Source organism: Homarus americanus, unplaced genomic scaffold (genome assembly GCF_018991925.1).
Source record: "Homarus americanus isolate GMGI-L3 unplaced genomic scaffold, GMGI_Hamer_2.0 scaffold24694, whole genome shotgun sequence".
Taxonomy (NCBI): domain Eukaryota; kingdom Metazoa; phylum Arthropoda; class Malacostraca; order Decapoda; family Nephropidae; genus Homarus; species Homarus americanus.
In genome coordinates this window covers 6,469,581-6,487,937 of record NW_024732780.1, presented here as the reverse complement: position 1 = coordinate 6,487,937, position 18,357 = coordinate 6,469,581, and the positions used below count along the sequence as shown (strand labels likewise).

The window sequence follows — 18,357 nt, the reverse complement described above, 5'->3', positions numbered from 1 at the left end:
CTTTTTTTTTCATTTATTGGGCACCCCCCTACATCCTTGTGTATGGTGAAGCGCAGAAGCGTTTACAGCGCCCAACAGGGAAGCATGCTAAATTCATGCTTGCCTTATGTCTCATGAGTTAAGGGCGTAGAAGCCTGAAGAGTCGAGGGCGTAGAAGTCTGAAGAGTCAATGGTTTATGTCTAAGCAAGTTATTGGAAGTTCCAACAACTTGTCCCTGAATACGAATTCGCAACTTTCGACTTACAGCAGGTACCTACTTTGCTGCTAGGTGAACAGGGACCAAGGGGACTAGGAAGATTGTCCAAACAACTTCCACCGGCCCGGGAATCGAACCCGTGACATCTTGCTTGCGAGGCAAGAACGGTACCGCTCTACCACGAGCTCTGCACTTTTCCTGTAACTGGAGGGCAGCAAAGATCATGTCAGTGGTGCCACGTGATGGTCTACAGCCACATTGAGAATCTGGGAGGAAGTTTTCCGCCTCAGGGAGAAGTCTGTTTCGGAGGACTCCGTAGGGAGATAAACTTGCCAGCCAGCTACGGACAGCAGCGAGATCCTGCGGCAGTTGCCACAGTCTGACCGGTCTCTCTTGTTCTTATAAATATTGACCTTGGGGGATTTCCTCCTTTTCCCATATATTCTCCAGGAGACAGTGGAGACGGCTGGTAAGCAGATGTCCTCCTGCTTTATACACCTCGGTTGGGATTCCATCAGGTCCGGAGGCTTATTATTTTCCATCTGTTTGATAGCAGTCGCTACCTCACCCAGGGATGGAGGATAGCTGAGGTGGGTCAGTTCTGGATTTGGAGGGACCTGCTGGGTAGTCAGGACATCCACATGGGTGTTTCGGTTGAGCAGTGAATGGCAGTGTTCTTTCCAGCACTGAAGGAGGCCTTCATCGTCTTTAATTAGGGAGTTACCGTCGGATGAGCGGAGGGGGCACACACATACAAACACACACACATACACACACATAGTCATACATACAGTCATACACACAACACACACAAACACACACAGTTATTCACACAAAACACACATACACACACACAGATAGATAGATAGATATAGATAGATAGATAGATAGAAATATTTTATTGACCACCAAAATACATGCTTTACGAATATAAACAATTTCCCGGGCAGGTGGAAGTTGCTTGGACACTCTTCCTAGCCCCCATTAGTCCCTGTTCACCTAGCAGTAAAGTAGGTACCTGCTGTAAATCGAAAGGTTGCGAATTCGTATTCAGGGGCAAGTTGTTGAAGCTTCCAATAACTTGGTGACATAAACTATTGACTCTTCAGGCTTCTACGCCCTTAACTCATGAGACATAAAGGCAAGCATGAACTTAGCATGCTCCCCTGTTGGGCGCTGTAAACGCTTCTGCTCTTCACCTTACACAAGGATGTAGGGGGGGTGCCCAATAAATGAAAAAATAAAAAAATAAATAAATAAAAAAAATATAAACAATAAACATTATGGTCCATGATTACAATGTTGAACAGTAAAACAATAAATTAAAATACAGTTAACTAACAACATACGGATACACATAACACAGAGACGTTATGATCCACACAAACTCTGGATCAATAACACAATAAGTTAATAAGGACACTAAAATACACAACTAGGAAATCGTAGTACATACACAAGATACGAGGAAAACTATTACGTAAGTTCATTTATACTTGAACATGCAAGGCAAGTCTAGAATGGATGGCACTGCATACAACTTCATGGTCAGACCTTTCAATGAACAAGTTTTCTAGTGTTGTGATGTTGAAATGTTGGCGCAAGTGTAATGATATGGGTCACTCTTCAATGACATACCTTTCAGTCTGAATCTCACCACATGTACAATGAAAGACAAAAGTCGTGTCGCGGTTTTGTCCGAAGATTAAATATAACTCGTGGAACATTATGAGAGCCCTCCCGCAAGGCAGAGCGCACCAATAGTTTAGCCCTTCGGCATTTAGACTTTAGCAAAGCGTTTGACAGAGTACCGCATCAGAGGCTTCTGGGAAAAGTTAAGGCCCATGGTATCGAAGGAAAGTTTTAAATTGGATAAAATCATGGCTCACCGATAGAACATAGAGGGTCAGCGTAGATGGTGTTAAATCTGAGTGGGGCTGTGTAACCAGTGGGGTTCCTCAGGGGTCAATACTGGGCCCAATCTTGTTCATAATCTACATAAACGATCTAGATACTGGGATCAGCAGTGACATAAGCAAGTTTGCGGATGACACCAAAATAGGGCGGCAGATTCATTCAGGGCAGGATGCAAATGCGCTACAGGAGGATTTAAATAAACTGCAGGAGTGGTCAGAAAATGGCAAATGAAATTCAACACCAGCAAGTGCAACGTACTTAATATTGGAAGAACAAATAATGTCAATGTATACAGCCTTAACAACATCAACCAAGAGGTGTCGACTTGTGAAAGAGACTTAGGGGTACTTGTAAGCCCGGACCTACGGCCTAGAAAACAGTGCGTTAATGTTCGAAATAAGGCAAACAGAGTATTAGGTTTTATATCTAGAAGTGTAAGTAATAAGAGTGCGGAGGTCTTATTGCAACTATATCTTGTGTTAGTCAGACAGCACCTCGATTATGCTGTTCAATTCTGGTGCCCTTATTATAAAATGGATATCAATTCACTGGAGTCGGTGCAGAGAAGAATGACGAAAATGATTCCGGGACTTAGAAACTTTCCATATCAAGATAGATTAAAGAAACTAAACTTGCATTCCCTAGAAAGACGAAGAGTGCGGGGAGATATGATAGAAGTATTTAAGTGGGTGAAATGAATCAATAAAGGAGATATAAAGTTCTTTTAATATCCGAGCAGGATAAGGCTCGTAGCAACGGATTTAAGTTGGATAAGTTAAGGTTTAGGAGGGAGATAGGAATAAACTAGTTCACAAATAGGGTGGTGGACGAGTGGAACAAGCTTAGCAACTTTGTAGTAAGTGCTGGGACGCTGGAAAGTTTTAAAAGGAGGCTAGATAGATTCATGGATGATAGAGAGTGGTAGTAACTCTCGACAGGAGCTGCCATGCACAGGCCAACCGGCCTATTGCAGACTCATTATTTTCTTCTGTTGTTATATGTTTTCACCAAATTTCACGACACGACTTTTGTCCTTCACTGTACACAGTCGTTCTTTTATCGGCAAGCGGCCTCTACCGCGCCTGTTCCAGCGCCCCTCTACAGCGAGGAAGTGGGCGATTACTCCCACTCATATCCATGATATGCGCTCCACACATAGTCACACACACACACACAGTCATACACACACACACACACACACACACACACACACGGTGGGATTCCCGGGTATTTCTTCCTGGTAATGGTCGAGGTGACTGGAGGGTCGTAGAGGCGGGAGGTCGCCATGGTAACCAGCCAGGTAGTGACGGAGCCCAGGTACTGATGGGGTCCAGGTAGTGACGGGGCCCAGGTAGTGACGGGGTCCAGGTACTGATGGGGTCCAGGTCGTGACGGGGCCCAGGTAGTGACGGGGCCCAGGTAGTGACGGGCCCAGGTACTGATGGGGTCCAGGTAGTGACGGGCCCAGGTACTGATGGGGTCCAGGTAGTGACGGGGCCCGGTCCTGATGGGGTCCAGGTACAGGCCCAGGTAGATGGGGTCCAGGTAGTGACGGGGCCCAGGTACTGATGGGGTCCAGGTAGTGACGGGGCCCAGGTACTGATGGGGGTCCAGGTAGTGACGGGCCCAGGTACCAGTAGTGACGGGACCCAGGTACTGATGGGGTCCAGGTAGTGACGGGGCCCAGGTACTGATGGGGTCCAGGTAGTGACGGGGCCCAGGTAGTGACGGAGCCCAGGTACTGATGGGGTCCAGGTAGTGACGGGGGTCCCCCCAGGTACTGATGGGGTCCAGGTAGTGACGGGGCCCAGGTACTGATGGGGTCAGGTAGTGACGGGGCCCAGGTGATGGGGTCCAGGTAGACGCCCAGGTAGTGACGGGTAGTAGTGACGGGGCCCAGGTAGTGACGGTGCCCAGGTAGTGACGGGGCCCAGTAGGTTTGGTGAAGGGTTAGGCTTAGTTAAGGGGTGGGTGGGTTAGGTTAGTCCGGGCCTATATATATATATATATATATATATATATATATATATATATATATATATATATATATATATATATATATATATATATATATATATATATATATATATATATATATATATATATATATATATTATATATATATATATATATTATATATATATATATATATATATATATATATATATATATATATATATATATATATATATATATATATATATATATATATATATATATATATATATATACTGTATAAAGTGACAAACTCTGTCCAAAATGTTCACTTAGGGGAAAGAGATGAAAACTGCAGGGTGTCTCATAAAATGTTGGCACAGCCTCCAGGGTCAGCATTACAGGGTGTCTCATAAAATGTTGGTACAGCCTCCAGGGTCAGCATTACAGGGTGTCTCATAAAATGTTGGTACAGCCCAGGTCAGCATTACAGGGTGTCTCATAAAATGTTGGTACAGCCTCCAGGGTCAGCATTACAGGGTGTCTCATAAAATGTTGGTACAGCCTCCAGGGTCAGCATTACAGGGTGTCTCATAAAATGTTGGTACAGCCTGTACCAACATCCTTGAAGTAACGAGTCGAAGGAAAAATGCCGTCAGGCCCTCAAGGTTACACGTCTTGGCCTTCACATGATGTTTAACTTTATGCCGTGAAGGTGACCTCTTAGTTCCTCTTATTGTGTTGATACTTCCCCTTGTTTGTTGTTCCCACCCCCCACCCCTTGCCAACCCACCCCGCCCCGCCCCACCAACTCTGTATCTGTATTCTGGCTAAATAGTATCAATTGCAGCGTTAATAGTAGTAGTTACCTAAGCACTTGGTCACAGACTCACTATTTGGTCTAAATTACATCTTCCTATATCCAAAACCGCTCAGGACAACCACCTAACTAAGACCCATGACAAACACACGTAGTTGCCAATGAATACACAGCTTTTGAAACTCGTAATCTTGGGGTACGTGCTTCACGTGGCGCCTGGAGACGAAATAGGAGGGTGGGGGGAGGGGGGAGAGAGGAGGGGGGGAGAGAGGAGGGGGTGAAATCAGGTTGATAAAGGTTCTTCTTATTAGTATCGTCAACCAGGAGAAAATATTATTCAAGGTATGTATGGATGTATGGGCGTAAAGAAACTTGCCCATAGTTTCACTCTGCCCGGGGATCGAACTAGGGTTGAGCATGCTGACCATTACACCACAGCTCAGCAATAATTGGAAACCTGGATGTTAATCAATTTGCGAATCGTGTTCTGGGATAATGGTTCGCCAGTGCAGTTGGCGAGTTGTCCGGTCTTCGGACTATTCCTTGACACTGGGTCATGCAGCTCGTTAACTCAGGGTGTGGTTGTTATGTTGGCGACAGCTTCTACACCTTAAACAAATTCACGCCTCGGTGGCCATAAGGTCTGTCATCCTCGTTACACGAGGGGCTACCATTATGTACTTGTACGTATGTATGGTAGAGTCTAAGTGTAGCTGTAATTTGAGTTTTGTATTTTATGTAACTTCGACGGTGAAGAAAAAAATATTATTCAATTTTTTATTTACATAATATTCCGCTGATACAATGGAGACAAACTTATTTTTTACAATGAGGTATTATTTATTATACATCAGCAACACATCTACAGAAGCCTCCATTCAACAGAACCTTTGTACGTAATTATACAATTGTCGTAAGTGATAAATTATAGGCTAGCAAAGGTTAAATACTAACCTTCACGTAACCTGCTGTAGTAACCTGCCAACAGTGTCTAACAGAGAAAAACAACTTGACAGCCAGACATGCTATAGTGAGCCGAGGACAACAAACAGGCAATTATCGTACACGGGCAGCCTATCCTTGAAGCAACTATTATTATGTACAATTAAAAGCCATTATCAGTGAAAAACAATCATACATTTAAAAATCAAACAATAGTAAATACTCTCTCACACATCCTGTAATTGCTATCAGTTATGCATGAAGGTAATGTACGAGGAAACAATTACCGTACGTTAATGATCTCAGCGCCGTACACTTCTCGGTATTGTTGTACCTGGGATATCGAACCTTGAAGACGTTATTAGTGTTACAGTAAATTATTGTTATGGTAGTTAAGACACAGGGTAGTTATTATAGCATGGTCATTAGTTACAGTAGATAGTTATTGTAATTAATATGAAATGAAGTTAAGAGTTATTGTAATATTTGACGACTCCTGAACAATACATATGCCACAAAATTCTTACTGCTATCGTAAATTTGTATAGGATTATAGACATTGATACGATACTTGTATTGTGATGTTATTGTTAATGTACAGTGTATTTAGTAGTGTAATTATTGTCCAGAGAAAACACTTATCTTAGTACAATCTAACCTAACCCAACCTTTTGAGTATGATGACTTAACCCTTTGAGTATGATGATATAACCCCTTGAGTACGATGACAACCCCTCTCGGTATGATGACTTAAAAATATGATATAACCCCTAGGCTCACCCCCTCAACAAGTGATCATTAAACTTAGTGTACACCCAGACTGACCTGCACACGTCACCATCCTCACTTTGTTGTTGGTGGTGATGAGGGCAGCAGGTAGTGTAATGAAGGCCTCAAGGAGCGAGAGGTTGACCCTGGGCCCAAGGTAATCCTCCAGAGGTCCGGTTCCTCGTGTTACCTGAAGGAGGTGTTCGTCTGGGCTGGCTTCTCTCTTTAGCAGTATTTTTTTTCATTCATTATTTTTGTTTCAGTATTTATCTTTGAGAAATTTTCTAATGTTTGTTTTTGTGTTTGTTTGTTTCTTTCTTGTGTTTTTTATCACTCTCTCTCTCTCTCTCTCTCTCTCATAAGAAGTCATCATTACTATTGTACAAAGTCACATGCAATTGATCCTACTCTACTACTTTGCTGTCACTTAGAATCGAGTTTGACGATCATCCAGCAGTGATACAACGATACGAGTTATTTGGGATGGCACCTTCGTTGGTGAGTGTTGAGGTGACTAAATAGGCCTATACGGGACCGGCAGGGTCGTTCACAGATGTTGCACGTGTGGAGGGCTACATCGAGTACGGGAGGGGCGGTGGCAGCGTCTTTTTGGCGTTGGCTCTTGTCTGCCTCGGTTTGCAGTCGGGTTAACTCGAAAGTATTGACACCTCGTGTGGTGCTCCTCCGAGCGTTACGGTATGGAGTAATCGTCTCCCAGGTGAGGGGGGGGAGGGGTTCGATTTGGCACTTTTTTCAAGTTTGTCTTAAGGCTATCCTTATACCTTTTCAGTTGCCCGCCGGCGTTACGTTTACTATTCGCTAGGTGACTGTAAAGTAGCTGCTTTGGCAGTCTACTGTCGTCCACGTGGGTAACATGGCCAGTCCAACGTAGTTGTTCATCGATAATGCTCCTACAGTTGGTGTCAGCAAGAATACTGGCATTTGTTCTCTTGTCTTCCCAGCGAACTCGGAGGATGGAACCAGACTACGTTGGTGAAAGATTTTAAGAGCCTTGAGGTGCCTCCTGTATGTGACCCATGTCTCGCTGCCATATAGCAGGGTGGGGAGGACCACTGCTTGCTATACGTGTAACTTTGTAGATAATTTCTTCTCCCTACAGCTGAAGACACGGGTACGGAGTCTACCAAAGGCTTGAGATGCACATCTGATCCTATGTTTAATCTCTACATCGATGTCCACGGTGGTGGACAGTTGGGAGCCGAGATACCGAAAATGAGTAACATTAGAGAGGGTAGTACCGTTAAGAGGGATGGGAGGTGGAGGTGTGTCTGAACACGGGGCGGGTTGAAAGATAATCTGAGTCTAGTACATACATTCACCTCAAAGCCAAAGTGTGCATACACATCTGCATATGTGTTCAGGATCTACTGTAGGTCGTGTTCAGTCTGAGCAACAAGGGTGAGGTCGTCTGCATACTGAAGTTCAGTAAAGGAAGCTGCCGACACCTTTGTTCCTGCCTCGAGTCGTCTTATGTTGAAAAAACTCTTCATCCGGTACTCGATCTCCACCCCGCTGGCTAAATTGGAATTGGCACTAGTATGGAAGGCAGCCAAGAAAATGGAAAAGGGAGTTGGTGTCAGTATACACCTTTGCTTAACCCCCGTTTGGATGGGGGAAGAACTCAGACTGGGTGCCATTGAGCAGGACACTGTCGTCCATGCCATCGTGAAGTTGCCTTACAATGGCTTTGAGTTTTGGTGGGCGGCCAAAACGGCTGAGGGTCCACCAATGGGCTTCCCTGTTGACCGAGTTGAAGTTCTTGGTTAGGTCGATAAAAGCCATGTACAGGTCACGACGCTGTTCTCTGAACTTTTCTTGCATCTGATGGGCAGCAAAGATCATGTCAGTGGTGCCATGTGATGGTCTAAACTAAAGCCACATTGAGATTCTGGAAGGAAGTTTTCCGCCTCTGGAAGAAGTCTGTTTAAGAGGACTCGGGCAAAAATCTTGCCAGCTACAGACAGCAGCGTCTTTGAGGCGTCTTTGAGAGCTTGGGGGATTTCCTCCTTTTCCCATATATTCTCCAGGAGAGAGTGGAGATGGCTGGTAAGCAGAGGTCCTCCTGCTTTATACACTTCGGCAGGGATTCCATCAGGTCCTGAGGCTTTATTATTTTTTCATCTGTTTGATGGCAGTAGCTACCTCATCCGGGGATGGAGGATAGGTGAGGTGGATCAGCTCTGGATGAGGAGGGATCTGCTGGGTAGTGCTCTTTCCAGCACTGAAGGAGGCCTTTATCTTCTTTAATTATGGAGTTACCGTCGGATGAACGGAGGGGGGATGCACCACGAGTGATTGGCCCATAAAATGTTTTAGTGGAACTGAAAAATTTGTGCATCTTGAGCTGCTTTGCAAATTTTTGTGTTTCACATGCCTTATTTTTAAACCAGTCGTTCTTTAGATTGCGAATTTCTCACTGGGCCGCAGCTTTTTTCTTGTGGAAGGTATCAACTTTGATCCGAGACTGAGGGTTGTTCTGCCAGTCAGTTAAAGCACCACGTTTATCATTGACGAGTATATTGATTGCTGGGTCATTTACATCAAACCAGTACTGGTGTATTCTTTCCATCTGGTTGAGGATCTCTCCAAATTTTTGTAATGACAGTGTCAAGAATATCCTATTCGGCACTGGGATTTGGGTTGGTCGTTGTCAGGTTATCAGCCCACGTTCGAGCTGCTTTCTGAAAGCATGTGCTACCATTGGATCCTCCAGACGCTTTGTGTTAAAACCTCTTCCAGAGGCCGTTTTGGGGCGACGTGAAGTGAGAGCTTGGCTCTGACGAGCCGATGATTAGTGTTACAGTGGTCTGAGCCACGCTTGGCATGGGTGCTGAGGACATCTCGGCTAGTGTTTGGATTGTGGGTCACGAACCTTTGAACTTGTCGGCCTGCCTAAACAAGGTATTAGAGATAGTGAGGTTGTGAGCAGCACACTTGCTGAGGAGGAGTAGGCCATTGGGATTACACTTGCCTAGTCCATTTCTCCCTGTGGTTCCCTGCCAAATGTTAGCATCTCTGCCAACTCTGGTATTGAAGTCACCAGGGAGCACAACCTTGTCTTCTCTGAGGATAGAGGTTAGCACTCTGTCAAGGTCGGCGTAAAAGACCTCCTTGATGTCATCCTCTGCATCCAGAGGATGCATGCCGTGAGTGATTCAGTGAAACTCGGAGGGCCACACGCACACACACTACTGCGCGACTTGACAGAGGGTGTTCAGTCGCACTTGACCTCCCCCTAATTTCCGCCTGACCTTTTCTGCACGACTGGACCCGGAAAAGACCCTTTGGCCGAGGTCACTTACTACTGCCATCTAAGGGGTTGTAGTCGTGATTGGAGTTGTTGTGGTTGTAATAGTAGTTATTATAGTTGTAGTTATCATAATGGTTGTAGTTACAGTAGTTGCAGTCTAGTTATAAAAGTTATTGTGTTGTAGCTGTCGTAGTGTGATGATATAGTGTAGTTGTAGTATTTCTTACCCCTCTCTCCTTTTCCATCCCTACCTCTCTCTCCTTTTCCATCCCTACCTCTTCTTTCTATTCATATCCACCACCATCACAACCACCAAGTTACCGCTAGTCGACCGTGAACACCTTGACCCCTGACCCCAGCTACCAGGACACACACGACCTATAAAAACGACTATATTACCCGCTGTTAAACGGTACAAGAGAAGGTTTTATATTTCCTACTTTTATTTATGGTCCTATATTGGGTTGTCTATATAGCACTCTCCTGCAATATATTAGGCTATAGTGTTAGGGTATGTTGCTATAGTGAGTTTTATGCCATTGGTAAAGTAATAAATATTGATAATAATAATAATAATAATAATAATAATAATAATAATAATAATAATAATAATAATAATATAAATAAAATAAATATAAATTCTACCATTATTATTTGGCTTTTTTGTGAGTGTTGTTGTGTGTTCAGTGGTGGCAGACTCTACTCATCACAAACCTTAAACTCTGTACAAAGGATAGCAGGAGCAGCAGTGAGAAGAGACAACCTGAGGTCTAGGAATTGTACTGTAAGTCGTACCTTCATCTTTTTATGGATTTCGTACGTCATCGTCTGGATTACTGTACAGTACACAGCCATGGATACCTTAGCTTCAAAAAGACTTGAGAATGGTGTATAAACTGTGGGTTCCCCGTAACCAGGACGAAACTTTCCACCAAGGTAGAGAGAGTTTGATCCACTGAACATGTCGGGATGTGAGGCCACTTGAAGGATATTAAAGATTGCCGAACATTTTCACGTTGGCCTTCACACGGTATCATATTTTTGTTAAAACTTGTGTTTGGTCAAGGGTATATGTTAAGTAATTCAGAATAAATTTTATATTGTACTAGTTTTAAAGAATAAAAATGGCTGTCATATTTAGTTTATCAACCAACAAGTAGGTAAGATGATGAACTGATAGTATACTCATATATTAGAGACCAAACTCAATGCTCCATAGGCTGATGGGAACGGGACCTTATCATGATAGTTCCATGTTCTCCACGCTGTGTTTATGCCTCTACTAAAAAAAAGACGATAATTTTATCTGGTCACACCTGTAAAGGTATGAACTGCTGGTAGTGCTCTTAAGTTTCTCAGGACCCAATACTTCCACTGTTTCGTTAACAGGTATACTGTAAGTCTGAAGTACAGTACTTGCCCATACCAAATGCAATCCAGTTTACTGATAGCCGCTTACTGAATCTTTGCAATGACTATGACATCAATGTCCACAGTCCTTAACATAAGTTGTGCGTAGCCATGTTTGAACAGTGTGCTTCATGTACTATCGAGGTCTGGTGTCCGCTTCTTCGTGTGCACAGGGTGAGAGATCACTGATGTCCCTTTCTGGAGCACAGCATCAGTTTCCCCAAAGTAGATACCACTTGTCCTCCACACGCCAAGACGAGGAATAGATTTGCTAGGTCCATGAAAAACTCTGCATGCCTTGTTTTCATCCAGCATGAGGACCCGCTTACCAGGAAGAGTGTTGTCTGGGTTGATACATTAATAAATGAGTAGGTATATGTATTCCACTAACACTCTGGTAGACTGATCAAGAGTTTACATTTCTTACCCTAAAAAAGTTTACCTTCACAAATTTTTTAACTTGTGACTTCTTCAACTTTAAATTGTGACCCCTTGTGGGGCGGTCATCTGTCTGCTCCGGGAATGAACAAGCGAGTGAGTATTGTCCCCTTACCCGCCTGTACTGTAGTACAAGCTAGGCAACTGCAGGCGTTCTAACCTCTTTGGGTAATTGGTCTAGGTAACTGAGGTGCCGTATTGCAGGCACCAGTCTGGTGGCCCTCCCTTGGACATTTTCAATGTCTCCAGCATATCTTGGGGATCAAACGGGGTGAACCAATTACTAAATTCATTATTTACTAACACTGCAGCCTTCATCAATCCCTTTTAACAGTCCCGCCCCATTTATTTCCTTTTTGCTGGTTGATATGTTTAATCTTTCTCTACATTTCCTTATAATTGTGCCTTCTGACATCATCTTCCATCTCCTTGCTTTTCCCCTCTAGAACAGTTATTTATCTGACTCTATACACATCATCCCATTGCAAGTAGCATCTACTGTATAAGGGTTTACATTTATTTCTTAATTCCAATCTTTATAATCGAATCAGTATCTGAGCTTTCAATGATTCAGTAAAACAATCGCTAAATGAACGGATTTGGCATCTCATTCTCAACGGTTCTGCTGACAGGTCTAACAATGCGACCGTTCATAAGTGCATTACGTACTCATTGATTAATTATAATAAGTTAATTTTAACTTTTTAAAAGCTTCAATGTATGTAGGAGATTTCTGATAATTTTAGGTCAAGCAAATATAACTAGTTATAAACGGCACAGCAGACAAAATCCACGTAGATACTTCTCATGGGAGCTGACAACTGATTTGATCACTTCACAATTTTCAAGAAAACTACGTACAATTGGACCTTCAACATATTACTCAAATGATCTTGAAGGTCCCGGCTAACAATATGTTACATGTCTTAATGCTATGCGTAAGGCCACAGTTGTAATTCTTATAATACATACTGTAGGTTATGTATCTAAGCTCCTGTGCCGAGTAGCAACCTTGTATATAAGCTACTGTGCCGAGTAGCACCTATGTATATAATTACGTGGCAATGTTGCCACATAACGCGTGCAGCGTTGCCACGTAATTATATACATAGGTGCTACTCGGCACAGTAGCTTATATACAAGGTTGCTACTCGGCACAGTAACTTAGATACAAGGTTGCTACTCGGCACAGTAGCTTATATACAAGGTTGCTACTCGGCACAGTAGCTTAGATACATAACCTACACATACAGTATTACAAGTTAGTCATTTATGTGAGAGAAAACACGCAAGAGAGAATGTACAGTACTGTGCATTTTATGGGTGACTCAAGAAAGAAGTCACACATGTTTTATTGACTATATCGAGCCTAATATGAATCATTATATATTATGGATAATGAGTACTAATGTCCTCAGTAGATACCAACTGTTCTAAAAGTAGTAGACTATCACTGCTCACCAAACCACGAACCACATCGACACCAAGACCATGGGTAACGATATTTTTTTTTGTGGGGGTGGGGTGACCATAAATCTAGAATATAGATTACATCACCATTATAACACAAACACAAACATGACACCATTCATAAGAGATAACTAACACGTTCTTGGTAACATTGCAGGTGTCGGGTCAGTGTTGGGGGCGGAGCCATATAGAGGCACCTACATCGGCAAGTTGTCCACCCTGGAGCACGACGTGACGGGGAAAGTGTACGCTGTCGACAACATCACCGTGTTCGTTGAGGGCTTCACCTATGATGGCGAGGCTCCTGGTAAGTCACACACACAAAGGATAGGAAATAGAAGAAGGAAAGATGATGAACAGAGAGAAAAAAAAATAACAGTTGAATTAAAAAAAAAATGCCGCAACAGTTTTCAGATACTTCCACACTTCATCAGTGAGTCAGAAATAATGAGTATGGGCAGTGTAAGTAATAACTGCCTAATATATAATGACTACTATAATGACTACCTTATTGCAGACGCGTTCTTCTTCGCGGGCAACAGAACACCTCAACCCACCAATCGAGGGTTCATTATTCCCGATGAACGTGGCAGGTGAGTTCCTATAACACACACACACACACACAGACAGAATCTATTGTTGTTCACTTCGTATCTTTTGTTTATAGTGATATAATCTGCTTCAATTTCAAGTACGACCTCTAACAATAGCTCACGACTACTAATAACACCACACGACCTCTAACAACAGCTCACGACCTGTAAAAACACCTCGTGACCTCTAAAAACAGCTCGCGACCTCTAACAACAGCTCGCGACCTCTAACAACAGCTCGCGACCTCTAACAACAGCTCGCGACCTCTAACAACAGCTCACGACCTCTAACAACAGCTCGCGACCTCTAACAACAGCTCGCGCTCGCGACCTCTAACAACAACTCGCAGCTCGCGACCTCTAAAACAGCTCGCGACCTCCTAACAACAACAGCGACCTCTAACAACAGCTCGCGACCTCTAACAACAGCTGCGACGCGACCTCTAATAACAACCTCTAACAGCTCGCCTCTAACAACAGCTCGCGACCTCTAACAACAGCTCTAAAACAACAAACAGCTCGCGACCTCTAACAACAGCTCGCGACCTCTGACCTCAACAGCTCGCGACCTCTAACAACGCAGCTCGCGACCTCTAACAACAACGCGACCTAACAACAGCTCCGACCTCTAACAACAGCTCATGACCTCTAACAACAGCCCACGACCTCTAACAACAGCCCACGACCTCTAACAACAGCTCACGACCTCTAAAAACAGCTCGCGACCTCTAACAGCAGCTCACGACCTCTAACAACAGCTCATGACCTCTAACAACAGCTCATGACCTCTAACAACAGCCCACGACCTGTAACAGCACCACACGACCTTTATTATTATGTGACCTCTAACAACAGCTCACGACCTCTAACAACACCACACGACCTCTGTTATTATGTGACCTCTAACAAGCAGTGTGTCCTCCCTTCCTCCAGGAACGAGGTGCTGGGGCCATACCGCAACAAGAATTTGGTGTTGAGGTTCCCAGTGACCAAGAAGGGCCAGCGATCACTAAACGACGTCAAGTGGTTGTCTGTCTGGTGCCGGAAGTTTTCTGTGAGTACTGAGAGAGAGAGAGAGAGAGAGAGAGAGAGAGAGAGAGAGAGAGATAATAACCTTCCCCACGGTGGTTAATCTTAAAGTGAAATAAATAAGAAACAACAATAACACCCTAAAAAAAAATTAACATCAACAACACTTAATACTCTACCTTAACTAAACACGGATTAATTTAACACCAGACAAAACTAACTGGTGTTAAGTGAACGTAATACTAGTTTAAGGTCGAGAAATTAGTACAATGTTGGTATTATTATTGTACGTTATTAGTTTATTTTATAGTATCGAGTTAACTCCTGTACTGTACATTATAAAAGTCCTGTACATCTTACATCATTAGTTAAGAGGAATAATAATAATTTACCTTCGTCTTTACCCCTCTACAGATCGACTTTGGTCACGTGGTCATCCCCAGTACACTAAGCTTGCCGTCCCCTCAGTCAGCTGAGGGTCTGAGGAGTGACAAGCCTGTACTGACCTCTCCCCAAGTTACCATCCTGGATACAGAGACCTTCCTCGTCCAAGATTTCACTTTCGACGGAACTGTTCAGGGTAAGTTGTGTGTGTGTGTGTGTGTGGGGGGGGGAGGTCAGTTGTGGGAGGTTAGTTGTGGGAGTCAGCTGTTGAAGGGGGAAGATGTTGGACACTGGTAATGTTTGATCGTTGTGTGGGAGTTGATGGTATAAAGTCAATACTGTATATAGATGGCGTGTTGTAGAAGACATGAATCAAACATACATTTAGTCTTAGATGTTTCCCTTTAGCTCAACAGAATTTTTTATTATCTATTGAATTTTAAAATACTTATAGTTTAGATTTTATCGTGTAGGTGTAGACATGACCCGTGTTGTTGATATGACCATGTTGTTGACCCCCACAGACGCCATCTTCGTCATGGGTAGCGGCAACGCCCAGTCCAGCGGGTCACAGGTGTCTGATGAGAAAGGTTCACAAGAGCCCCTCAGCAAGTACAGCAAGAAGTCCCTCTACCTCACCATCCCCAGGGAGGTCCGCAACCAGCCCATCCAGTATTTCGGCGTGTGGTCTCCTAGCAAGGGCATGCTCTCCTCCGTTACCTTTGACCCCAATGCCCTCATCCCTCCCTCCATCAACTCCCTGCCCAAGTAACATGGCAGCTTCCTTACCCCTCAACTCCCTAATCAGTCTCCCTCTTTCTCTCCCCCTCACCGTGGCAGTAACACGCTGGCGTCTGCCATCTTCACCCTTATAGCTGTAATCACTGGTAACAACTCCAGGTCTTACACGGCCCTAAACGTTGTGGTGGTGAACATCTTAAAGGCTTCCGACTCCTTCATAAAACTGATGTAACGAAGAAATATCTGTAAACAAACTCGTTCTTTATATGTGAGTTAGTGTAACTCTGGTGCGGCCCTTGTGACGATGCACTTACTTTACTGTGTCAGGGTAGAGTGTGTGTGTGTGTGTGTGTGTGTGTTTTACAGAAGGAGGTCATGAAGGAGGGTGTGTACTGGGGTCATCCTCACCCTCCTCCTCCACCACCACACACACATCACAGACTCTACCAATGATCGCCCAAGTCTGTGTTTTGTTACAATAGTTATTCAGCTTTTCTCCCACCTTTTCTTTTTTTTGTGCTAGTTGAATCAGTAAATCACAAATGTTAACTCCAGTATTACAACTAACGAGTCAAGAGTCTATAAAATAAATGAGTAAATGAAGTGATCAGATATGTTCGTGAGTCCTCCCTCCTCCCCCTCATGTTTCATAGCACTGTTTACCCTCGCCTTTCACCACCTTGGACACTAACACAATAATCTTAACACATAGCAGGGCAGCGACTTCACCACCTGCCTTACATAACAATGAATTTTTAATGTGTGGGGATGGTGTATAAGCCGTAACTCACACTTCTGTAACTCACACTCGCACCAAATTGTTACTCCCGACTAAAACCTCCACTGAATATGATCTCTATATTGTATCAAGAACACTATCGAGTCACCCTATATAGCGTGTGTGAGTGTGTATGTCTGTGGGTGTAAGTTATCATGCCAGCAATAAGACTCTTGCTAGGCTTCTACATTATATTAAGTACAACCTCGATAATGGACGAGTTGTCGGTCGGAGTGTTTTCGTAAGATGGCAGGTCAATGGGTAAAGAAAACGCTTAAATTCATTATGGTAATGATATTTTTAAATAAATTGGGCCAAAAAGTGTCAAAATAAGGGTTAAAATTGCTAAAAAGTCAGGGGACTGCAAAAACCTGTGATTGGTTGTGACGCCACTGGTTGGGGGGAGTTTCTCAGCGGGAAGCAGCCAGCTTTAGTTGTCCAACCTTCTCAGCTGATCAGCTCCGTAAATAAATATTATTAGATAATTAATTGTGCTTTATTGTGCAACACAGTAATACTATTTTGAATACATAAATATTACTAAGCACAAACTATCTCAATGGATATTAGCTGCCCATACAACAAATTTCATAGTATGAGCATTCCAAACAATATTGGTATTATTTTGGTTTTGGTCATCTGGGGAACCTTAAGATTCTAACTATGGGACTAAGTACTTTAAACGATAAGACACATTATCTTTACAGGATTTCTGTCGCAAAACATTTTTCGATCGCATAAGAAAATACAGACCATATGTTAGGTTAGGTTATGATGAGTTATAAGGTTAGCTTAACATACATCGGTAAGGGGGGGAGGGGGTATTAACTCAAAACTAGTGATTTCCGATAGAAATGAAGGCATAAATCGTTCATAACACATCGCAAACAATCAGAAAAATATAACATAGTCTGCATGTCTAAGTACAGGGATGACCAAAACTTAAAATTTACCCAATATAGCCCACCTCGAATCTAAACATCGAAATACTTATGGTAGTTATAGTAAAAAATTTACCCATTAATTAATATAAATGAAGATATATCCCAGTGGTTCATTAATGAATCATCAAAACAATAACAACACTATGTTGTCATGTTTATCTACCATCAGGCATTCTCAAAACTAAGTCCAGACAATGTCATCACTTCTAAATTTACTCGTATCTCCATCTAGTACTGATATACTCTGTAAATGCACTGAAAAAAAGAAGAGTAAGTCTACCATGTAAGAATACATGACAGCTGAGCTGGTGTGAACATGGGAATTTTTTATGTCCAAAAGAATATAAGAATGAAGGAAACTGCAGCAGGCCTACTGGCCAATACTGGGCAGTCCTATTTACACCCAACCCCTATCGCTCATATATCCATCCAACCTATGTTTGAAGCTGCTCTTCACGGCACACTTCTTCACTTACGAGATGTCCGTGACTTAGACCATAAAAAAACACCCTTAAAACTTATCTGAACGTAGCATTTGGTGTCTGGAGAGGCCATCCTTTCTACTGCCTCGGGCTGCGCCGATGAGTTTGAAACTAGTGACGTCATTGCAAATGGCGGCCCTGTTTCTAGAGAAATAAACTTATCTCAACTATTATAGCAGGACTTGAAAACTTTTATTACAAATTATATATACCCTATCACTACGAACGTGGCAGTGTG

General features: G+C 43.2%; 1 protein-coding gene across 1 annotated transcript in view; it reads left to right on the top strand.

Moving 5' to 3' along the window:
* LOC121869003 (protein Skeletor, isoforms B/C-like) overlaps positions 1-17,178 on the top strand; it is a 38,772-nt gene extending 21,594 nt beyond the window's left edge. The window contains exons 2-6 of the mRNA XM_042370065.1: positions 13,326-13,475; positions 13,686-13,761; positions 14,695-14,815; positions 15,205-15,370; positions 15,699-17,178. Coding sequence (XP_042225999.1) covers positions 13,326-13,475; positions 13,686-13,761; positions 14,695-14,815; positions 15,205-15,370; positions 15,699-15,946 — 761 coding nt within the window. The 3' untranslated portion in view covers positions 15,947-17,178. The remainder of the gene's footprint in view (positions 1-13,325; positions 13,476-13,685; positions 13,762-14,694; positions 14,816-15,204; positions 15,371-15,698) is intronic.
* The last annotated feature ends 1,179 nt before the right edge of the window (positions 17,179-18,357 follow it).